The sequence below is a fragment of the Prionailurus viverrinus genome, chromosome A2 (assembly GCF_022837055.1).
Source record: "Prionailurus viverrinus isolate Anna chromosome A2, UM_Priviv_1.0, whole genome shotgun sequence".
In the NCBI taxonomy this organism is placed as follows: Eukaryota; Metazoa; Chordata; class Mammalia; order Carnivora; family Felidae; genus Prionailurus; species Prionailurus viverrinus.
The window spans coordinates 109,810,322-109,835,457 of NC_062562.1; the positions used below are offsets into that span (position 1 = coordinate 109,810,322).

The 25,136-nt window shown below is 40.0% G+C and overlaps 2 protein-coding genes across 4 annotated transcripts in view; one reads left to right on the forward strand and one right to left on the reverse strand.

The window, feature by feature from the left end:
• SOSTDC1 (sclerostin domain containing 1) overlaps positions 1–24,350 on the reverse strand; it is a 66,715-nt gene extending 42,365 nt beyond the window's left edge. Inside the window, exons 1-2 of one of the 2 annotated variants that reach the window (XM_047849282.1) lie at positions 24,320–24,350; positions 23,800–23,945 (exon numbers count right to left, since the gene is read on the reverse strand). In XM_047849282.1, coding sequence (XP_047705238.1) covers positions 23,800–23,803 — 4 coding nt within the window. In that variant the 5' untranslated portion in view covers positions 23,804–23,945; positions 24,320–24,350. Of the gene's footprint in view, positions 1–23,799; positions 23,946–24,169 lie in introns of both variants that reach the window. The other variant, XM_047849281.1, reaches the window with a different exon arrangement.
• Positions 24,351–24,512: 162 nt separating this feature from the next.
• LRRC72 (leucine rich repeat containing 72) overlaps positions 24,513–25,136 on the forward strand; it is a 39,002-nt gene continuing 38,378 nt past the window's right edge. For both annotated transcript variants that reach the window (XM_047845034.1, XM_047845042.1), the window contains exon 1: positions 24,513–24,659. In XM_047845034.1, the coding sequence (XP_047700990.1) occupies positions 24,567–24,659 (93 nt within the window). In that variant the 5' untranslated portion in view covers positions 24,513–24,566. The remainder of the gene's footprint in view (positions 24,660–25,136) is intronic.

A 25,136-nucleotide genomic window follows, 5' to 3' on the forward strand; every position in this document is an offset into this window, starting at 1 on the left:
TCACCCACACTTGATATCTCTTATCTTTTTGATGACAGCCATTCTAACAGGTGTGAGGTGAATCCTCATTGTGGTTTGGATTTGCATTTCCCTGATGATTAGTGCTGTTGAGCACCTTTTGATGTACCTGTTGGCCATCTGTTTGTCTTCTTTGGAAACGTGTCTATTCAGCTCCTCAGCCTATTTTTAAATTGGATTATTTGGCTTTCTTGCTATTGAGTTGTGTGAGTTCTTTAAATTTTTTTCATATTCACCCCTTATCAGATATATGAGTTGCAAACATTTTTGCCCATTCTATAGGTTGCCTTTTCATTTGTTGATGGTTTCCTTTCCTGTGCAGAAGCTTTTTAGCTTGATGTTGCCCAACTTGTTTATTTCAGAGACTCTTAACTTAATATCCAAGTTCTTTATTTTTTTTTTACCTGTGAAAAATTTCAAACTTACAACAAAGCTGAAAGAATTTTATGGTGAATACGCATATATCCACAACTTTTTATCAAAACCTTATCATTGGTCTTTTACCATACGCACGCCAATTTTCATAAACATAAAACAACTATCAATTCTTACTCATCAGAGTCTGACACACAAGTCACCTTAAGAATTTCTGCTCTGTCATCTGTCTATGCCCACCAGATAAGAAAATTTGGAAAAGCTTAATATTCTGTTATTTGAACTACAATGACAGTAGATGAAAAAAATAATAATGACTATGATGGATTGAAACACATGAAAATCCATGAATTCATATTAAAACTTTAACAAAAATTCATTGGTCATCCTTGGACATTTCTAATACCAATCCACCATTCTGAAAATGAATCAATACACTGAAAAAAATAAAGCACTTGTTCTGTTGTGCCTGTACAAACTGTATTTCTGGGTAATAAATTGCTGACAAGAGAAAGTTCTTTATGGAGAATCGATGGCTAATAAATACAGAGAGACTGCAAGAAAACTCACCATTTTGCAACCCCTAATGAAATAAAGGAATTCAACAATATTAAAGGCTGCTACACCTTTAGCTAAAAAGTGGATAAGAATGTTACAATGTGATAACCTGGCTGGTATCTCCTGAATCTGTGGATCCCTCTTAGTATCACCAAAACCAGGACAGAAGACCTTGTGGGTCCCTTCAATATTGTAACAAGACATACAAAATGCCATCTATAATGTATTTCTCCCTAAAAAAAAAAAAAAGAGAGAAAGAAAAGCACCAAAATTTACTCAATCCTCTGAAAAGCTCCAGCTCCTATTTATAGGAAAAAAGAGCTGACAGAAGCATAAGATAAATACTATCATTTAGGGAGCAAACAAGTGCAGAAGACGAGCTATTACCCAGGACCAGCGAGTTAGCTTATCCAACAAGTAGAAAATATTAAAGTGGGGGGACGCCTGGGGAGGCTCAGTCAGTAAAGCATCTGACTTGGTTTCGGTTCAGATCATGATCTTGCGCATTTGTGAGTTCAGACCCCGCATCAGGCTCTGTACTGGCAGTGTGGAGACTGCTTGGGATTCTCTGTCTTCCTCTCTCTCTCTATTCCTCCTCCATTCATACTGTCTCCTTATCTCTCAAAATAAATAAATTGTAAATTAAATTAAATTAAATTAAATTAATTAAATTAAATTAAAAAGTGGGGAGGGTGGTAAGTGAAGGTAGCTTGAAGAGACCGAACAAACACATTAACTAAATTCTAACTGAGGACTTTACTTGGATCCTGATTGAAACAAATCAATCATAAAAGGCTGTTTTTGAGAGAGCTGAGGAAATCCAAAGATGACATGAATATTAGATGACATTAAGAAAGGATTTAAATTATTTAGTTGTTTTAACCACATTTGTACCTAAATAATTTAAATCCTTGCTTAATGTCATCTAATATTCATTTCACGTTTAAAAGTCCTTACCTCTTACAGTTACCAAATTTTACCAAAGGTAAAATAATATATTTGGGATTTGTTTTCAAATACTCTTTAAAAATATATAGAGATAGATAAAACAAGATTGGCAAGATATTCTCTCTACAGGTATGTTTGAAATGTTTTGTTAAAAGAAGTTGGGGGGATGCCGGGGAGGCTCAGTTGGTTGAGCAACTGACTCTTGATTTCAGCTCAGGTCATGATCTCTCAGTTCATGAGATAGAGCCCTGCATCAGACTCTGCATTGAGCATTGAGCCTGCTTAAGATTCTCTCTTTGCCCCTTCCCCACTCATGGATGCACACACATGCTCTCTGTCTCACACACACACACAAGAAAAAACAAAACAAAACAAAAAAACATTTAAAGAAGTTGAGAAAGAACAGGAAAAAAAATGTCACCAGTAGTGATGATAAAGGAATGCCATAAGGGAAAAAGAATAGAGCCAGGATTCATTAGTTTAAAAATATATGTTATACTTAAAAAAATTTAAGTCAGTACATAGGAATACGCTGGAAAATTATATTAAGGGCATATTGAATATGTGAGATGTGGAAGTTCTTTAATAGGACATTAAGAATTTAATGATCTAATTTGTAACAAATGTGAACCAAATAAGGAATTTTACACTGAGCAGTAAAAAAATTGACCCTATTATGAGAAAAAAAAAAAAAGATTTCTTTAAAAATGTTTGCAGTTAACCAATATAAAGTCACTGGAGCGTAATTTTTAAAAAAGCAAGACTTTTTGCTTCTTATAAAAATATACAATAATCTTATAATAGTGGAAAAGTTTTTAAATTATTTCCCGCCCCCAGAGATTCTGAGATGTTCTGTACTTTTTCTCTCCTACCCTACTTTTCCCCCTTAATGAAGTTAAAAATCTCCATTTAGGGGCACCCGGGTTGCTCAGTTGGTTAATTGCCCAATTCTTGATTTTGGCTCAGGTCATGATCTCATGGTTCATGGGATCGAGCCCCCTGTTGGCCTCTGCCCCTCCCTGGCTTGCGTGCATGTACGTGCATACACTCTCTATTTCTCTCTCTCAAAATAAATAAACATTAAGAAAAATTCCATTTAATGGCAGAGGTCAGGGAGATAGTAGACAGAGCAGAGAGGCAAGTGGTCCCAGGCATCAAAGAGTAAGACACAGAGGCAGAATGAACGTGGGAACTACCACCAACATCCTCTACACAAAACCTCATCATTTTTCTCACTGCAAAATATAGAAACAAAGCATCCAGGAAATCATGCCCAGACAGACTTCTGGCAGTCTTCCTTTGGTTGGAACAGACAGAACAAGGAGATGTTCTACTAGATCCAAAGCAAGAATATCAAGGAGAGGACATAATGACACTCTCAACTGAGGGTTGCAGACTTCAGGTTCAGGGAGCATTCGGCCACTCAGGTAGGCCTCCTCAGCTTTCTCTACTCATGGAGGGCTCAGGTGACTCATTTCTCGGGAATGCTAAACAAAGCTTCACTGGGTATGTTACTGCACATAGTCCTGGAGAGATTTAGCTGAGCTTCAGGCTTCTCAGGGAGCTCAAGGAAGCAGCAGAGAAATGAAGTCACACAGTTTAGAAAAAGCCTCCTGACAGAGACAAGAATTTGAGATTAGAGAACAGACACAAGTGGCAAGAAAGAATGGTACTGATGAAAGGAAATACCAGAACAGAAGGGAGGGCAAGAACCTCCCAGGGTGTTGATCTGATGGGTGGAGTCACTGTGGCAGGCAGGGGATCTCCCAAGTGCAGAAGGCTAGAAAAAGATGAGAAAAAGAGAGAGAGAATGTAGGAAAAGGATGTTAGAAGGAGAAGGGAAAAGCACGTAAGCAAGGAAGTGGGTGCCAACCCAGCCTACAGAGTATCTTTCTATACCTTTAAAGTGTAAAACACTTACCCCTAACCCACCCTAGTAGAATTATATTGACATACAAGATCTAGGTGAACACAGGTTACTTTCTGTCTAAGATGTGTCATTTATATGAGACATTCAACTGCTGGAGGTTTTTCCTCATAAATGAATGATTTTCTTTGCCTAAAAAAATGTTAATATAGCCCTATTCTATTATTCAAGAAGAATAAATATAGAAACAATTTTGCTAAAGTCAGTTTTTATTACTTGCTAAGGATTGGCTTCTATTTCAAAATATGCCACATGCCATCTGCTCTTTCTTCCCTGCCCAGGCTCACCGTGCTCTTTGAAGGTGGCTGCCCCAACAATGAAGCTAGGGTCCCCAGCCTCATTGTACCATTGCGTGTAAAAATCCACCCTTCCTTCTCACCTTTGCTCAACCTCCTGACTCCATTCTGGTGTATTCCCAATTTTTTTTTTTTAATCCTTTAGGCGTTGCCTCTCTCTTAATGGACTTTGCAATATGATTCTATTCGCCTAGATTTGCCTTTTAAATATTTGCTACCCTAGGAGTAGCTTTTCAAGCTCTGGCTGGAGGAGAAGAGAGAAGGAGAAGCCGGCACAAAATACAGAATCCTGGTAGACATCAAGTGTGTCTAAGCCCAACTTTGATGCACGTCAGGAATAAGATGTATAGCATGTCAGTATTCACTGGGAGGCCCTGCAAGACTTTATCTCCTAGTCCTCATTCTCCTCTGTGTCCTTCTGCAGCTAGTTTCCTTGGCTACCTGTCCTCACCTGACCTAGCACTAATGTCTACAAGAGTGACTCTCAACTTCAACTGCATATTGGAATCAACAGGAGGGGAGGGGGGTTAAAAAATACTGATGCCAAAGTCCTGGCACAGTCATCCCATTGCAATTGGTCTGGAGTGCTGCCTGGGTCTGGAGTCTTTTAGAGCTCTTAATTCTATCAGAGAACCAATGTTGAACAATACTGCCCTATCAACATATCCCACAGTTCTAGTTGCCTAAGTGGTTCTCCAATATTACCAATCCTCATTCATTTAAATTTGGGAGGAAAATGGAATGGGCATAAGAGAACCAAAATGTCATTTACTAATAAAGTAATAATGATGAAAATAAGAAAGTCAGCCTAAGTGTATCAACATGCAATGGAACACTGCATCATTACCTTGGCCCTCTCAAACAAATTAGCATATCAGCCAGACCAAATGACCTATTAGGCTGCAAAGAAGATGTTCATGTTTGTACTTGGCACAATGTAGAGTATCGAATGACTGAAACCAGAAATATGTGGTATCCATAATAAAAGGTCAACGCCAGCTCCAATTCAACAGCATCAGAGAGTGTATGAAGAGAAGGTGCCAGGCACTAAATAGGGAATGAACCAGAGCTGCGGGCATGGAATGTGGGGCCAGTGACCAGAAACAGGAAAATGGAAAAGACGACGAGAGACAGTTAGTAGAGGATTCCCATGGATTCTAGTGGAAGGAATATTGTACGAAACCTGATCTATATCTGCCTACTTGTGCTGTACAAGTATAATTTGGCACCTTACTGCTCACAAATCCTAATATAACATGTTTCATTTTGCTTTCCTTTAAACGTGTTATATCAGTGAGCACAGGCTGAGCTATCCTGCAGGAACAAACAATGTGTCCCCCACAAAATCTCAGAGGATCAATATCACAAACTATCTCAGTCATTCAGGAGCCCAGGCTGATGAAGCAGCCACCATCTCCTATGTTGCCCACCCCCAGATCAGAGCACAAGAAGTGTCCCAGATTATCTTACACTGGCATTTCAATGCTCCCACCCAGAAGTGCCCCAAATTATCTTTATTTACAACTCATAAGTAATAATTAGTTATCTGGCCCCACTCAATCAAAAGAGATCAAGGAAGGGCAACTTAACCACGTGCTGGGAAGTGGGAGAGGCCAGAAATATGACACATAGCTCAAATTAAATACATCTTCATCGAGCGTCAACTTTTTCCTATTTTCATGGACACATCTCTGGCCAAAGATACATCATGTTGTATAACTGAGTTGTACTCACTAAAACATAATCTTAATAAGGGCAAAAGATTTTGATTTTTAATTTTTCCTGGTTAAGTCCCTAGGGCTTAAAACAGTGCTTATAAAATAGGAGACTTTAAGCAAATACATTCGGGTAAATAAAACTCTTGTGAGGAGTAAGAACAGACAGAAAGAAGAGAGCTAATAGTAATGTTAGAATATTTAATGTTAAATATGAAATATTAAATGTTTAAAATGTTAAAAATATTTAATAGAATCACTATGGCTAACTTGCTATTCATTATATCAAAAATCACTAAGGAAGAACCTTCCATAGTCAAGCGATTCACCGAAGATACTGGAATAATGCTGTCACCACTTCCTCATGCTGCTCCTGAAGGCTTACTCCAAGATCAAGTACAAATTCTGTCACAGACCATGCCCAATATCACATATTTAACCAAAAATAGCCAAGTCAGGGGGCACCTAGGTGGCTCAGTCAGTTAAGCATCCAACTTCGGCTCAGGTCACAATCCCATGGTCTCTGAGTTCGAGCCCCGCGTCAGGCTCTGTGCTGACAGCTCAGAGCCTGGAGTCTGCTTCAGATTCTGTGTCTCTCCCTCTCTCTGCTCCTCCCCCACTTGTGCTCTCTCTCTCTCTCTCTCTGTCTCAAAAATAAACATTTAAATTTTTTTTTGAAATAGCCAAGTCAGCCTTAAAAAAAAAAAAAAAAAACCAGAAAAAAAAGCAAAAAAAAGATGATCTTGCCCTCTCAGATACCAATCTCAAATCAAGTAAGATTTCATGCTCCTGCATCTGTATTGGAAATCTTAATAATTTATAATGATCTGAATTTTCCCTAAATTAATCTATAAATTTAGTGAAATCCCAGTTGAAACTCCAGTTGGACTTTTTTCTCCATAAAATTATTTCCATGTTAATTTCATCAAGTTCCTAACTTCCACAGGTCCCCAAATGTTACCCAAAGTGTCTCTGACATTTGCTAAACAGAGAGCTCTAATACCCTTGAAACTGTGCAGTGAATTTGTAAGAAATGAAACCATATGCGGATAACCACCATGCCATCTTAGGAGAAGCCTTGGAGCCCTATTCTCTCCCATCCTAGGGCGAGCTTCAGAGTGTAGCAATGGAGACATCAAGCATGGGGACCTTCCCCCTTTATGAGGCCCCAGGACTCTCTCAACTACCCAGTGGACCTTGTGACTAGTTACAGGGAGCCAGCCAGAGGCGCCAGGCTGAGTCTTCCCTCTCTGATCCTGGGTTCAGGATCTGGGCTGCATGGAAAGATCTGCCATTGTGGAGTTTAACTCCAGCAGGGAAGCCCAGTGTTACTCATATGTTGACAAGTAACATCATGCAGTGACAGGTATGAAAACAGAAGAAGCCACTATGACAGAAGGGCTCCAAGTCTCCTGGCCTTACCCATTTGGCCTGACATTCTGGAAGTGGGTCCTTACTCAATGTCAAAAAAAACCAAAAAACAAAAAACAAAAAACACTCGAATGGAGTGACACAAGATTCACAGGCAACAGACTGGCAAATTAACCCTGGCCACTCACCTCCCCAGGCCAAGAACTGAGTCTCATTCCTGTGTGTAGCTCCCCTACCCTGCACCAGCCACGTGTTCAGAACATGATGGAGGTTCCTGAACTTCCCGTGAAGGGAGTTAAACAGAAGCCAGGTCAGGATATTCTGAGTAGACCATTCATGAGTAAGGGCTGCTCAATCCCCAACAGAGGCTCCAAAAGGGACACCTGAGTCTCCTGGACCCATCTGAGCTTTTTTTGTCTTGTGAGGGACCTTCCATGAACCCAAGCTCTTTGCAGCATTTACCTGAGAGACACTGGTAGGCACAGAGTGCCTGTTAGCCCTGAAAAGATGAAGGATCTAGTTGAGCACTCCTGGCCTACATATGCCTGACATCACCCTGGAGCTGGTCTGGGCAGGTGATGTCCCTGCATGAAACTGAGAGAGGACAAGCCCTTGCCTCCAGCCTGTGGGGTCTACCCCCACCTCTGGACAGTGTAACCCTCTTGAGCATTCCTCTACCTCAGGGGATGTGTTTGACCTTTCCTTCCTGCATCATGTTGATATACCTCTACCCCCTGAGATTCCTCTTCTCACATCCCAGATCCTGCTCTTCTCCCAACTGACCCTGAGGACAATTTGCCTGGAATCTTTCCATCCTGCTTTGGGCATTTATAGGTTTACACAACTACTCTCCCTATAATCTATAGATGGTCTTACTCAGTGTTTACAGCAAACATTGGGTGATAAACTAAACACCTTTGCTTGTCAATAAATGTGACTTGGTTGCATCATTCTTTAACAGCTGTTTAATTTCCACAGAACAGATGATTCATTAACCTTTTCTCTTCTATAGTTACTTCCAAGCTTTCTCCTATTAAAGATAATACCGCAGTTGGGTATTTTTCCCACAGGTCAGCAGTCGCTATAGAGAAGGGCACAGGAGCCAGGCTGCATGGGAGTGGGTCCTGCCTGTTCCGCTTGCCTGCTGTGTGACCCTGGACTGCGTACTTAATGCTCCATGCCTCGGGCTTCTCATCTGTAAAATGAATATGCTGTGGAAATCTTGCAGCTAAGATAGCAACATAAAAGGTTTATTTTATTGCCACTCAAAGTTGCCTTCTTGCAATGCAGCTGTGCTGGGGACTATTAAGTACCATGACATCAACTCTGAAAAAGCAACTATTTTATTCTAAATTCATTTCTGGGAAAAATAGGGCCAGGTTCTTATTCTTATTTTTCTGTCAAGGGTTGCTACACAGTTTTAAACATTAAAATGTTATTTGAGGCGCACCTGGGTGGCTCAGTCAGTAGAGCATCCGACTTCAGCTCGGGTCATGATCTCACGGTTCATGGGTTTGAGCCCTGCATCTGTCTGGCTCTGTGCTGACAGCTGAGAGCCGGGAGCCTGCTTCGGATTCTGTGTCTCCATCTCCCTGCCCCTTCCCCACTCACACTCTGCTTGTCCCCCCGCCACCCCCCCCCAAAAGAAAATAAACATTAAAAAAATTTTTAACAATAAAGAAAAGTTCAAATGTCATTTTAAATTGCTATTCTCTGTATCTCATCTGCAACATGAGATACTGCTGATGGGTTGGAGGGAATAGTTATATTTTTCTTATTCTATGAACACCATACGTATTAGCTGTATGTCTTATAGCAACAGTATACATGCACTATCACAGCTTTCTATTCTGACAACTCCTTTTTTTTCTGTGAGTGGAAAAATCTCATTGCTTTCTTTTATTTTTACTTTGTACATAGCTATTTGCCATTCTTTAAATAGATAGCTATTTGTTATTCTTTAACTAGACCTCTATAAAAATTGCATCTGAGCATAGTTTAACTCTTTCTGGAACAGAACACGGCTGGGCAAGCAGTCAAATCTCATTGGTATGAAGGAGGTCACAGGCGTCACAGCCCAAGCAGATGAGGAAGGCGTCCATGCACACAGTGCGTCCATACAGGGAACTCAGCCTCAGCACACTGGCAGAGCAGCTCCCCAAGAGTAGGGGGAGCATAGATGGATAGACAAGTGGATATAGTGTCAGAGTTCAAGCCACATGAGGATCATGTCCTTGGGGAAGGAGGACACTCCATTGGGTGGTGTAGAACTCTAGCAGGTGGAGGAGGGCATTTATGTGGGAGTTCAGGCGGATGAGTGCAAACTATCATCTTCCCAGTTCAGTGAAGGGTGAGTCCCCCTGGCAGATAGCACATCAGAGAGGATCTTGATTGTCTACCAATCATAGCAATACCACTCTCCTTGCCAGTGATTTGATTTGATTTTTTTTTAGAGAATGAGAGAAAGAGAGAGCCAGGGAAAGGGGCAGAGAGAGAGAGAGAGAGAGAGAGAGAGAGAGAGACTTAAGCAGACTCCATGCTTAGCACAGAGCCTGATGGGGGGCTCAATGCCATGACTCTGGGATCATGACCTGAGCCAAAATCAAGAGTCAGACACTCAACCAAGCCACCAAGGCACCGAGGCACCCCACCAGTGACTGATTTTAGGTGGGCATGTAACTCCATTCTGGCCAAGGATACATGGAAGGGAAGCATTTAGGGAAATGTTTCCCCTTCCATAAGGTGATAAGAGAAAGTAAGCACTCTTCTCAATAGTGGCATATCAGAAGTAAAACCTGGAACTGCTAATACTGTTTTGGGATGGGAAAGGCTAACTGAAAACCTGAAAAGAAAATCAACTTAGAGGAGTATAGGACTTAAAATTAGCAGAGGGGTGTCTGGGTGACTCAGTCAGTCTCTTGACTTCAGTCTCTTGATTTCAGCTCGGGTCATGATCCCAGGTCGTCAGGTCTGCACTGAGCATAGAGCCTACTTAGGATACACTGTCTCTCCCTCTCTTTCTCTGTCCCTCTGCTCCTCTCCCCTGTTTGTGCTCTCTTTCCCTCTAAAAAAATTAAAAGATAAATCAACAAGTAAAAATAAATAAAAATTAAAAAATAGAGTTAGCAGAGATCTAGAGAAAACTGGGTGGCTCAGTGGGCTAAGCATCTGATTCTCGATTTCAGCTCTGGTCATGATCTCGTGGTTCATGAATTTGAGCACTGCATCAGGCTCTGCGCTGACAGTGCAGAGCCTTGATGGGATTCTCTCTCTCCCCCTCTCTCTCTGCCCCCACCCCCATACTCTCTCTTTCAAAATAAATAAATAAACTTAAAAAAATTAAAAATAAAACTAGCAGAGATCTAGAGTTCTGACCCTGAGAACTGATCGCCCTTTGGATTTCTTATTAATGGACACAAGATACTTCTTTACTCTTCTTTACTATGTAAACAAGTAAAGCTTAGTGTCCTGATATTATAATGAAAATTCCATAACTTAGGACAACCCCTTTACTCCAAAGTTAGCACCTATCACTGACAATGAATCAGTTAGTGACTCTGTACATGATAAATCACAGGGACTTATACTCAGGGTTGTTGGAAACAACAACCGAGATCATTTATAGATAAACGGAATATGATCCAGGTTATAAAAGCCACTGTAGGAAAAAGCCGTAGCCAGACTGTGTGATTTTCCAATGGGTCTCCTCCAATGGAGCTCCAGACAAGAGCCTCAGGATCATTCTACCAGTTACAGAAAGTGTCTTAAATTATCTTAAGTAATACAAAGTGTTAAGTTATCATAGCTATACAGTTTAAGTATGATCCATATCTAAGTAACAAAACGAAGTTAATAAAAAAGTTTATCCAAACCACAATAGTATATGAAGAAAATCATGCGAGAGGAAAAAAATAGCTGTAGGGTAAGAAGTTAAGCTATGGAAGCTAGAATTTGTTAGCAAAGAAACTGTCAAGTTTACCAATCCAGTAACGTTCTTAGTAAATTTTCTTGTCAAGGGATTTCCGACAAGCAATTCCTGACTTCTAGAGAAAACATAACCAAAAAATACCAAGAGATCAAGTCAAAGAACAAAATAATTTTGATAGCAGAAATAATTTTCAGCATGGGCCACACCAAGATAAACAATTATGGGAATGCACATGTAATACTTTGAGTCACTAATTTGTAAATGACAAAGATCGGAAATAAGGGATTTTCTTCACCCAACGACATCCTAGTTACCAAAGCTATGATACAAAATATAAGAAAAGTCAACAAAAGGGAATTGAAAAAGAATGTATAGAGACAGGATGCAGGACATTTTTCACCACCTAATATTACAATAGGTAGATGGATTAACTAACTATACAATCTGACTTCGAAAATATAGAAAAGATTATTTAAAATAATGTTATATAAAGGGCTTAGTTGACTTCCTTTTGTTGAATGGTATTCACACTTCAGTGACAGAATTTTTAAAGTTTATGGGTAAAATTAGGAACGCAGTAAAATAGTCTTTAGACCACCTACATTTAGCATACATTAAATTACACAACACATTCCTTTTACTAAATGCTCTTTCTATAACATTCATTCTAGTTACTGATAGAAACTGCAAACAGGATTATGATATTTAATTAATTCAAAAATGCAGCTGTACTTCAAGCTCTTGGCAGCTATCCAACTACAGTAATGTAAATTTTTAAAGAGAAAGAAAAAAGATACAATTCTACCAGAAATATTTTCACATTTTCTTATTAGTTCTTAATTTGGTGGAGGGGAGGGGCAGGGATATCAGTAGACAGAAGTTCTGGCAAGCATTATACTAGAAATTAGGGTCAGTTTGGGCCAGATATAGACCCAAGACACGACACATGCATGTGAAAATGCCAGGGTATTAAGAAGTTCACCTCTTGGGGCGCCTGGGTGGCTCAGTCGGTTGAGCGTCCGACTTCGCTCAGGTCACGATCTCACGGTCCGTGAGTTCGAGCCCCGCATCAGGCTCTGTGCTGACAGCTCAGAGCCTGGAGCCTGCTTCAGATTCTCTGTCTCCCTCTCTCTCTGGCCCTCCCCCCATTCATGCTCTGTCTCTCTCTGTCTCAAAAATAAATAAATGTTAAAAAAAAAAAAAAGAAGTTCACCTCAAGATAATATTACCACATCAACTAACTTGGTCAGGCTTTTGATTTAAAGTAGAGAAATCTAATGTCAAGTGGCTTGAACCAAAAGGAAACTATATTAACTTCCATAACCAAACTGCAGTGAAGTAAAGCAGGAGTAGAACTAGCTAGAAGGAAGAACTAACACCATTAAACTTGACCTGCTCTTGCTCTGTATGTTACTTTCATTTTCTTCTATTTTAAGTCCACCTTCTAGGTAGAAACATGGCTAACAGCAGCTTCTAAGATCATACACTAACAGTTTAATGATAAGACAATGGAAAGATTCTAGGCAAAAACTGATTGTACTAGCTTCTGTGACTGACCAATAGTTGTGGCTAGGGTTGTGAAATCCAGTTACATTTAGGCTGCCACATTTAGAGAATAATTTGATGGCACCTCCAACAGTTAACCAGAATTGGCATATAACCCAGTAATTCCACTCTTAGGCATATACCTTAAAAAACTGAAGACAAGTGTTCTAACAAATAACAAAGCGTTCCAATAAATTTACCTAGCAGCACTATTCACAACAGCTAAAAGAAAAAACAACCCAAGTATCTATCAACAGATGAAAGAATAAACAAACTGTGGTACATTGATACAAAGGTTCACTATTTAGCCTTAAAAAGAATGAATTGCTGAAGCATGCTGAAACATGGATGAACCTCCAAAACATTCTGCTAAGTGAAAGAAGCTAGACATATATTCCATTCATATGGAACATCCAGAACAAGGCCGTTCATAAAGATAGAGAGTAGATTAGTGGTTGCCAGGGTTGGGGTGGGGGAGGTTTGGGTGGAGGGAGAAATGGGGATAGGGATGGGATCTCCTCTGAGCATGATGAAAGTGTTTTAGAACCAGATAAAGGTGATGGTTGCATTGTAACTGTACTAAATGCCACTCAATTGTTCATTTTTAAATGTTTTCTATGGGATGTCTGGGTGGCTCAGTTGGTCAACCATCCCACTCTTGGTTTCGGCTCAGGTCATGATCTCATGGTTTGTGGGTTCAAGCCCTGTGTCAGACTCCACAGGGACAGCCCAGGGCCTGCTTGGGAGTCTCTCTCACTCTGTCTCTGCCCTTCCCTGCTTGTGCTCTCTCTCTCTCTCACTCTCTAAATAAAGAAACTTAAAAAAAATCAAAACAATGCTTTCTATGTGACTTTCACCTCAGTGAGAAAAAAATTTTTCTAATGTTCATCAGCATATAAACTTTAAGATTCCTTCATTTTCTAGACAGAAAACTGTGGGCCTTCAAGAAAGAACTTCAGTGCTTTCAAATATAAATCCTGAAAAGTAATATTCTAATTTCTTTATACTTGACTTTCCACATGGGGTGATATCTTCCTTATCCCACTATAGAATATACCTTATGTGTCTGGAGATATTTTTCCCTGTTCATGATATTGGACTATAAGCAGCCTTCTACACCTGTTATATATCTTCTCATTCTACAAGAACTGTACAGGTCACACAGTTAGGTACTTAGTAAATAAAAGGCCATTAACTTCCATTCAAATGAAGGCAACCAAATATTGACTTCACTGACTCACAGTGAGGTGACTGTAGCTGGTTCTCGATTCCGACTCACCATGTACAACTTTTCTTTCTTTACTTTTCCTTCTTTCCCCTCTTTCCCCTGGCTGCCTACATCCATCTAAACTCTTGGACGCCATTGAAAGAACCCCTCATCAAGCGATAAGAAGTTAAAAAAAAAAAAAGGTGGAAAGCTGCTGGAAAGGCAGGACCTCAGTGGTGACTAGAGCCAGGAATTCTAAATCAGCCAGTGTCCCCCTCCCATTTTCTCCCAGTTCTGCCACTCTTCGTGAACTACCTTTTCATTCTCAGCCCAGCTACTATCCATGGCTGGAAACATGCCCAGCAGCCCCCGGTTTATATTACGGCTTGTTTTAATTGCCTTCTCTTCAAATTATTGGTAAGGGCAGGATCTTCACCCCAGGCTCACAGGGATGACCAAATGCATGACACCTGACTCTGGAGAGATACGACGGGTAGCAGTCTATTAGTGCCCTACTCTCACAGCCCAGGGGAGGATGCTGCTGCATAACATGCAAGACCACACAGGGGGTGTGCTCTGGAACAGAGTGAATAGCCAGGGCCTGTGGGAGACAGACTCTGTAGTGACAAGAGAGTGAGATGCCTTCGTTCCCACACGAGGATGTGATTGGATTGTTTGAATCACTGTTTGGGCTGGCAAGGAAGTGAAACCTGCCACTCAGGGACAGGCAGCAATTGTATTCATTCTGTTGGATAAGGACGGTTGCTTGGCTAGGACACTCACTCTGCCTGTGGGAAGAGAGTGAGGAGGGGGACATGCACTTAGGTCATTCTAGGCCCTCCCAGGTTTGGATATTAAGGCAGTACGTGTAATATTAACTTTAGGTCTTACACCACATAGCTTCACCACCAAGAATAGACACCCCCCCCCCCCGTCTTTCCCCTTAGTTACAACTTGAAAAATCTAGGAGTGATTATTCTACTTAGCCTATCTTGGATTATGTGCCCATTCTTGATGCCAGGAGTTTAGAGAGCTGTAGTTACCAGCCTCCCTGGGCCATGAGATCCAGAATGAAGTAATGCCTCTCTTTTCAAATGGTGAGGGTGATCAAGAGACAGTATAATTCCTGATCATCTTTCCTTTCTCTCTCTCCTGTTTCTCTAGATTTCTGCTCTCTTTTTTCTTGTCTTGACTCTGTCTCCTCTCTTCTCTTCACTCCCTTTCCCTTATGTTTTTCTCCTCTTTTGTTCTCTCTCCTTTGTTTTATTCGCTCACTCTCCTTCCCATATTTCCCCACCTGTTTTTAATAATCTATGCCTGCAAAAGTGACATGAAGCCATCACCTATACAAATGGTAGGGATCTGGTGGCCTTTAGCTTGATTTCTGCTTCTTCCTGCATAGTCCAGATCACTAGGGAAAGGCTAAATTGGACAGAGCCTAAATGAGCTGTTTGTCTATCTTTTCTATCCGAATATAAGGAAAATTGCCAAGCATCTTGGAAACCATTCCCCAATGTGGAAACACATTTTCTTTCTTCGTTATAACCTAAAAAGGATTCATGAAACAAAAATTATTTTCTAAAACTTTAGAAGCATTAAACTTGAAATGCAAAAAACCTCTCAATGTCTTTGTACTTCTTCTGAAAAAGATTTCTTCTGAACTACTTTCCAAAATGTAGTGTCTATAATTAAAATGATTATTGAACCTTTGTCTCCTACTTGCTTTGTGTGAAAAGTTGGTAATGAAAGCATCTTTAATAAGAACCTTACAGCTGAATAAAGGCAATAAAGAGCACACAGTTATTACAGTCAATAAGACAGTTTGGAATTATGTACAAGGGTAATTGAAACACTTCAGGCTCTGAGAAAATAATAGTAACATCTTTAATAATCTATTTGAATACCAGCCAATATCAAGCAGAACCAAACATAATTAAAGTATGTTTAGAGCTATGGGTACTAATACTATTTGCTTCATAACTCCTTTTCTTTGGAGAGTGCCTTATTCACATTCTCCAGTCCTTGGCAGAGTATCTGATTGATGGTAGGGATTCAGTCAACTTCAATGCCTGACTGAATGAATGAGTGCATAAAGGAAGGATGTTGGGTCATCTCATGCAGAAAGAAGACTCCTTTAAGTGGCTTGATGGCCCAAGCTGGCCACACACGGTAACCTAGGCTTCCTGGAGCTAGTTTGGGAGTCTCTCCCTGTCACTTTAGTATGGAAGGAAATAAGAGCAACAAATAATCTGTCCCCAAGAATCCTGGATGCCACTGCTAACAATGATCTTATTATGCAAAACTAATCCAAGCCATAAAGGAAAATGACTTCCAAGCTGAGTCTTCATTCTGAAATTTACTTTAAAATCTATGGGAGTATAGAGAAGAAAATCTTAGCAGTTTCGGATCCCTGAGCCGCTGAGATGGGGCACCTGAGTGCCCCACTCAGTTGAGTGTTCGACTCTTGATTTTCTCTCAGGTCATGATCCCAGGGTCGTGGGATTGAGCCGTGTATTGGGCTCCACTCTGAGTGTGGAGCCTGCTTAGGATTTTCTCTCTCTCTCTCTCTCTCTCTCTCTCTGTCTTTCTCCTCCTCTGCCCCTCTCCCCCCACTCTTTCTCTCTTAAATAAAGGGAAAAAAAAAACTTTAAAAAAGAGTTTCGGAGAAAACAATGTATTGAGACATAAAACATCCCCAATATAATACCCAAAATTTGACAAAACAATAGTACTCTATTCTGTCCCATTTTTTAAAAATATATATTGCATTTAAAAAGTTTTCATAAAAAGATTTTAAAAAATTGTTTATTGACTTGCCACTAGTATTATTTGGATAATGATTTTTTTTTAATTTTTTTTTTTCAACATTTATTTATTTTGGGGACAGAGAGAGACAGAGCATGAACAGGGGTGGGGCAGAGAGAGAGGGAGACACAGAATCGGAAACAGGCTCCAGCCTCCAAGCCATCCGCCCAGAGCCTGACGCGGGGCTCGAACTCACGGACCGCGAGATCGTGACCTGGCTGAAGTCGGACGCTTAACCGACTGCGCCACCCAGGCGCCCCGATAATGATTTTTTTTAAAGTCAACACAACACAATTTAGATTAAGTTGTAGTTTAATAAAAAAAATTTTTGAAGTTATCCTTCAATTAAATTACATTATGATAAAAGAGTCAAATTTATTTTTACATCTAAACATGTGGTTGCATGTAGCTAACATTCCAAGAGTAAATTTATCTTTCCAGATTTAAATATTAATCTGGAAATTGTCAGGATGAGAAATTTTGTCAAATATTTACTACATATGGTAACAGGGACAAGGATTCTTTTGAAAATAACTGAATTGACTAGAGAAATGTGACTTTTTGGCCTTCCTTGTACTTGTAATTTAAATTCATACATACATATAATACAATAATACACATATAAATGCATTAGTTATCTATTGCTGCATAACAAATTACTTCAAAATTTAGCAGCTTCAAATAGTAAACATTTATTATTTCCATTTTGAGTGTCAGGACTCTGAGTGTGGCTCACCTGGGTGCCTCTGGGCCAGAATCTCTCAGAAGGCAGCAAGCCAGGCCAGGGCTATAGTTATCTCAAAGCTTCAGTAGAGGGACATCTACTCCCAAACTGACTCACACAGCTATTGGCAGACTTCAGGTCCTCTCTCCGGCTGTTGGCCAGAGACAACAATACCTTGTCATGTGGGTCTATAGGTCAGCTCACAACATCATGCAAGTTTACCTCAGACCAGGCCACAGAACAAGACAGAAGGTGCTCAAGACAGAAATTGCAGTCCTTTTCTAACCTAATTTCAGAAGTGATATCCCTTCCTCCTGCCACGTTCTATTTACTAGAAGTGAGTCCATAAATCCAGCCCATGTGCAAGGGGAGAGGATTACCCAAGGATATGAAAACCAGGAGAGAGAGATCATTGGGGGCAGTGAAATGTTGTCTACTAGTAAGGTGTGTGTGTGTGTGTGTGTGTGTGTGTGTGTGTGTGCGCGCGCGCGCGCGCACGTATGTGTGTGAATGTATATGTATACATACATACATGCATGCATGTACATACTCCCACACATGTATAGAGAGAGAACTTATGCTTCAGATGTCTGATTGTTAAATCATATATGTGACAAAATACAGTATTCTGACTAGCATTTATAAGACTTCTCTGCCAATTTAGGATAAATTTCTCTGTATCAATAACTCATGAAGTCTAAATTGAACAAAGTAAGGGAAGGATTAGTTATTTTAATGACATCACACAATGAAATCCTATAATGGAAATTCATTTTAAAGAACCATATGACTTCTCTACCCAGTTACCATGCTAATTTCAGGTAGGAGGTCTTCTGTTCCAGGCTCCATGATTTAAAATCCCCTGCTCTCAGGATGCCTGGGTGGCTCAGTTGGTTAAACAATTTACTTTTGATCTCAGCTCAGGTCTTGATCTCAGGGTCATGAGTTCAAGCCCCATGTTGGGCTTCATGCTAGGCATGGGCCTACTTAAAAAACTAAATCAAATTAAATTAAAAGATAAAAGCTCCTGCTCAGGTCTTCCTCTGGCCTCCCCACCCCCTGATCCTGCCCACCCCATGGGACAAGTGGATGAGCTCACCAGGAGTTCTTGTCCCCTCATCTTTTCCACACTCTATACCTAGAACCCTGATGGGCATGTTCTCCTCTATTCACAAGGGATAGTCAAAGGGTGGCTTTGTGAGGGCATAGATAGAGAGTAGACATGGGGCCCACTGATCTTGGGAGAAAATGTAAAATCACACTGAAGCCAGCACAGGTTTAGAATTGAAAATTATATTATTTGGTTAAGCTGGAGTTCTGTCTAGAGGTTTTTTAGCTGTCCCAGGTAGTCTAGGAATGTTTCCAAACTTGAACCACCTCCTGTTCCTATTAAGGTAGCTATTTGGAGGATTGTGTGTGAATTTTGGGAGAAAATGGATTTATGTAAGTAAGCACTAGAAATGACTCTTTTCCTGAGAGACTTCAAGAAAAATACATATGGGCAATGTTCCTTTAGAACCATGATCACAAATGTGTCACAGGGTTGGCAAGAGACTGATGCTTCTCTATTTGCTCAGAACCCACAATCACTCTGACAATTTAAACAATGGCAACACTTAAAACATCAGGTGATAGCATCTTGGGCATAGATTCTGGGGATCAGTGAAAGGGTACTTTGAGGACAAAGAAATAGTTTATCTCAGCAGTCTTCTAGGCAGCAGGCATTAGCCAGGAAGAGGAAAGCAAGGGAAGACAGTTGTACAGGATGCTACAAGATGACCTGAATCACTGGGTGACTTTAAGAAATAACTGGGGTCGGGGGGGGGGGGGGGGGTGGCGGCGGAGAGGCCTGGGTGGCTCAGTCGGTTGAGCGTCTGACTTCGGTTCAGGTCATGATCTCGCTGTTTGTGGGTTCGAGCCCCGCGTCAGGCTCTGTGCTGACAGCTCAGAGCTTGGGGACTGCTTCGGATTCTGTGTCTCCCTCTCTCTCTGCTCCTCCTCTGCTCACACTCTGTCTCTCTCTTAAAAATAAATAAAGTTTAAAAAAAATTTTTTTTTAAAAAAGAAAGAACTGGGAAGCTCTATAGATCTAGCTTGTAGGGCTTAAGTCATTTCCATCTGCATGTTAAAAGTTAAACAACATGAAATGAAGATTCACAGAAATGAAAGACCTAAGCATGAGAAAGGAAGCCATCAAAATCCCAGAGATGAAAGCAGGCCAAAACCTCTTTGACCTCAGCCACAGAAACTTCTTATTCAACACATCTGCAGAGGCAAGGGAAACAAAACCAAAAATGAACTATTGGGACCTCATCAAAATAAAAATCTTCTGCACAGTGAAGGAAACAATCAGCAAAACTAAAAGGAAACCAAAGGAATGGGAGAAGTTATTTGCAAATGACATATCAGATAAAGGGTTAGTATTCAACATCTATAAAGAACTTATCAAACTCAACACCCAATAAACAAACAATCCAGTGAAGAAATGAGCAAAAGACGTGAATAGACACTTTTCCAAAGAAGACAACCAGATGGCTAACAGATACATGAAAAAAATGCTCAACATCACTCATCGTCGGTGAAATACAAATCAAAACTACGTGAGATACCACCTCACACCAGTCAGAAAGGCTAAAGTTAGCAACTCAGGCAACAACAGATACTGGCGAGGATGTGGAGAAAGGGGAACTCTTTTGCACTGCTGGTGAGAATGCAAACTGGTGCAGCTACTCTGGAAAACAGTATGGAGGTTACTCAAAAAACTAAAAATAGAACCACTCTATGACCCAGCAATTGCACTACTAAGTATTTATCCAGAGGATACAGGTATGCTGTTTTGAAGGATCACATGCACCCCAATGTTTATAACCGCGCTGTTGACAATAGCCAAAGTATGAAAAGAGCCTAGATGTCCATGGACATACAAATGGATAAAGGAGATGTGGTGTGTGTATATATATATATATATATATATATATATATATATATACACACACACATACAATGGAGTATTACTCGGCAATCAAAAAAAAAAAAAAAAAGAAATCTTCCCATTTGTAACAACGTGGATGGAACTAGAGGCTATTATGCTAAGTGAAATTAGCCAGTTAGAGAAAGACAAATATCATATGACTTCTCTCATATGATGGAATTTAAGATACAAAACAGATAAATATAAGAGAAGGGAAGCAAAAATAATATAAAAACAGGGAGGAGAACAAAACATAAGAGACTCTTAAATACAGAGAACAAACTGAGGGTTGCTGGAGGGGTTGTGGGTGGTGGGATGGCTAAATGGGCAATGGGCATTAAGGAAGGTGCTTGTTGGGATGAGCACTGGGTGTTATACATAGGGGATGAATCACCAGATTCTAGGCCTGAAATCATTATTACACTATATTCTAACTTACTTGGATGTAAATTAAAAAAGAAAAAGAAAAAGAAAAAAGAAAAATCAAAGAAAAAAGTACAGATAACTAATAGGCATTTCAAAGCTACTCATCTTCACTAAACAAATTAAAGCACTGAGATAAAATTTTTCTCCAATTAGTTTGGCAAAATTCAATAAAATGTCATCCTATAGAGATAGGAACATTCCTAGATATGACTCATTAATACCATCAAGGAATTTCACCTGATGTAACATCCAGAAGCATTTATTACAGCATTGATTATCACAGCAAAAAAGAAAAAAAAAATGGCCCAACATAAATGTCCATCAATATAGTAATGAATAAATAAACCATAAGAATAATTACAATGGAATATAATACAAAAATTCAATTCAGTAGTTGAGTTTAAAAGACGGAAGTTCATGAGATGGTAAAGAGAATATGAAGGCTGAATAAATTATATGGACACTTTTCATTAAAAGGAAAAAACCTACATAGGCAGAAGCAAGTGAGTGAGCCACAGTTTCATAGAGGCTGGAAGATGATATGAGAGTTCTGGGTCAGAGACTAGGGACAGTTTAGTATTCACAGTAACAAGCACAACCAGAGTATGCGTATTTGCACCAATTCCTCCAGCCACAATTTCCAGAGACCTGAGAATCAGGCCAGATGATGTGGTCACATATAATGGGTTGTGTTGGAGGAGAGGAACCCTGAACTTAGAAAACCCAAATATTTTATAGTAGGCAGTAAAAGCCTGCCTGGTCTCATCTTTATCATAAGGGAGACATTACATTTATTATGCTGCTTAGTAAAAAACCAAAAATGCACCTACTCTTTGCTCAGGAGTCAGACACTAGATCTTCCAAGGCTATTCATTATAAAAATTTTAAATATAGTCCTGAATAAAAGCAGTCAGTGCCTCTTCCTGTAAGACTTGCAGTAACATGAAAGACTCACGGAGAATTCCATGAATTCTCAATATTCTATTTCATTCTCATTTTGTGTCAACAAACAAAAAATTGTAGCTGTCAATTAAAATGATATATCATTTTACCAAAACTTAAAACAATGAAAATGTTGATACTCTGCTTATCAAATATCATAAAAAAATATATTTATACATATAAGAATATGCTTTGATTGTGGGTGATTATGTTGCTCATTCTCTGTACATTCTTTACAGTAGAAAATGACAGATAATGATGATTTTATATAATAAATATTTTTTACTCACTTGGAAAAATAGCATCCAGACTTATTACTGCCCTAATTACTCAGGGCAAAATTAGAAAGATAATATTTAAAAAAATTATTTAGCTTTAAAGATAACCATCACATGCATATTTTTTTCTCACATATTCCACTGAAAAATGGTTCTTAAAAAACAATTATATATCAACAACTCAACAAGAATCTTTCCTTCTGAGAATAACACACATTACCAGTCTAGAAGAATGTAATTAAATAATAGATTTTTGTGCTAAACTTTCAACTTCTTCGTTTTACTATTAAAGGAACACTTAATGTGCAGAGACATTAAGTGACCTGACAGTGGCCAACAACTAGTTAATGTCAGAGCTGAGACCAAACCCCACATGCCCTGACTTGGAGCACAGGCTCTTTCTTCTTATCCAAAGCCACATACATGATACGATAGAGCTTTCAAACTGGGGTATGCATACCCCTGCAGGCAATGGCAGCGTGCCAGGGAGGTAAAGCCACAGGATAAACACAGGGTGTCTTGCCTCAATGTAAATATTACTCAAAGATTTGAGGGAAGTTAGGGGGAGCAACTTTATTTTTATACTAAAACAAGATTGATTGTAAAGCAGAATGTACATTTTACATGGATTTTTCAAAATTCAAGCTGAATTCCTCAGGCTAGACTCCCATCTCATGGAGGTTAAAAAATCTCTCTGCTCACTCTGCTAAGGATGCTTTTTTTATAAAAACGTGATACCACCCATGTGAGGATTTCTATGATGTTCCTTTACCAAAAAAGTACTTCACTAACCTCCATCTTTGACATTCCATAATTAAATTTGCATTATTTTAGTCCTCATGATCAGTTAAATGGTGAATTTTTCTCCAAGAGAGAACACATTAAGACCCTATAATAAATGAGTTCCTGAGTTCCTTTACTAAAATAGATTTTTTTTAATTTCTTTTTTCTTCTTAATCAACATTAAGTAAAAAGATTTTTTAAATAAGGATAAAATTTTTCAATGTAATCTTAGTAGAAATTATCTGCTTAGTAGTTTACTTATGTGAGATGCTCCATAAAAGTATTTTGCATATGATTCTAATACTCGCATGTGTATAATGTACAAAAGTGAGCAAATAGTATGTACTCCCATTTTTTCATGTAGCATCTACATGAATGATAATCTGAAATTATATAACTCATATTAACAGCAAAAAGGGACCAATAAATTATTTTATGCATTTTCTCAGTGGATCATTCCTCTCAACTGATTTTTACTTCTGGGATAAAAACCACTTCAACAAACACTCTCAGATAATTACTCCTGTGATAACTTGGTAGACGCTTACCCACCCACCTCCACCAGACCCAAATACTTTCAAGAAGTACCAAAAGAGTGTGTGCTTGATTTCTCTACCGAGACAGTTTTGAACGCTCTATCCCAACACCAGCATTTTTTTTTAATGCAAGTAGCCTGACTTATTTCTAAAAGCTAAATTTAATTTTTAGATTTCAAGTTCAAATTTGGACCCACGCAACCAACTCATACAATTGAACCAACATTTACTGAATGCAGTGTACTCGGCCTTGGCAGAAAATAGTGATGGCACAGACAGATCTCAAGCATCCCAAGCTAGAGGGAAACAAAACTCACATGAACAAGATCACATGACAGCCTATGCAAGAGGTTCCAATGGAACTACGGGATCCAACAAGTTAAAAAAAAAAAAAAAAAAAAGACTTAGAGATTGGAAGAGACTTGCAAAACAGCGACTCAACTTACCCATTTTCTGTCAGAGGGAGGACTTCTCAGCTACTCAGCCACCATGCTCTTCACAATAAGATCCACCAAGAGTTCCATTTTTCTGTGCACCTGGAATCGTGGGACTCCTCCATAATGCCACCTCCGTGCCCATCCTAAGACTAGGTCTAGGATTAAGCAAGTTAGACATTGGCCTTAGTTCAAAAACGTAAGGTATTCAAAGTCAGCAATCAAAATAAATGTCTTAGGCAATATTTTTTCTTAGAAATTCAAAATTAATACAGCAGCATTCATGAGAGGCGGAATGTCAAAATTTTAAATAAAGGCAGGATTAGCAGTACTGATTTTTTCCTTTTTCCTACAAGCTCCACTAGGGTTCTGCGGGGTGTACCTTCATCCCCAGCCTCCTCGTGGTGGTCAGTGGCACGTCTAATTTTCAGAGAGCTGCGTTGATACTTAGAGCTCAAATCAATGACATTATTATTACTGGGAGACTGCCTTTGGGGTGCTCTCTCGCACTCTGGTATATATAGCTGATCACCTGCTCTCTGGCATCCACAGCACGCTTCCCCGCACCCCAGGGAAACAGGAGTGTGTCCAGGGTGCAGGGTGTAACGTGATGGACGCTGCAGGGCCACACGTCACAGAAGTCAGTGACTGCCTTCAAATCTTCCCTAGTTTGGATTGGTTTTTATTTGACGAGGTTGCGGTAACTGTTGGTAACAGAACAATGAGCTGCGGGCTGGGCTGGCTGGATAGGAGGTGCTGCTGGCCTCCTGGGTGCCCGGATGGCCTGGGCCCCTAACCATCTGGCCCGCGCCTTCAGACACTCAACGCGCGTAGTCAGCGTTCCGGAAACTGCCCTGGAGATCAGCCTCAGGGTGAGCGGTGCCCTCTTCTCCAGGCGACGAACCCTTGGATCCCTGCACCAAAGCCCCAGTCAGTTGGAGGCCGCCAGGTGGGGTCGGGCCGGAGGGGGTGCAACCACGGCAAACCCCAGGCCCTGCACTGATGCTCGGGGTCCGTAATCTCCGGGGTAGGATTTGGGGGTGCCTCTGGTCCACACTAGTGGACCGACATGAACCTTTTCCAGCTTGCCATCTGCCGCATATATAACAATGGCGGTTTAGGGAGTAGGCGAGAAAGACATAATCTTGGAGTCTTGACTCTCCAACAAATATATATAACCCGGAAATGCCATTCCCTGAAGTGGCATTTCTTCTTTGATGGACAGTGCAAGCAGAGTTGAGGGCAGTTAAGATAAAGGCTTAAAGAATGTTTGAGTGGGGAAAAAAAATGTCAGAAGTGTTAGACATAGTAGCTAGCCAAGTGTTGAAGGGTTCTTGGGTTTCTCTGGA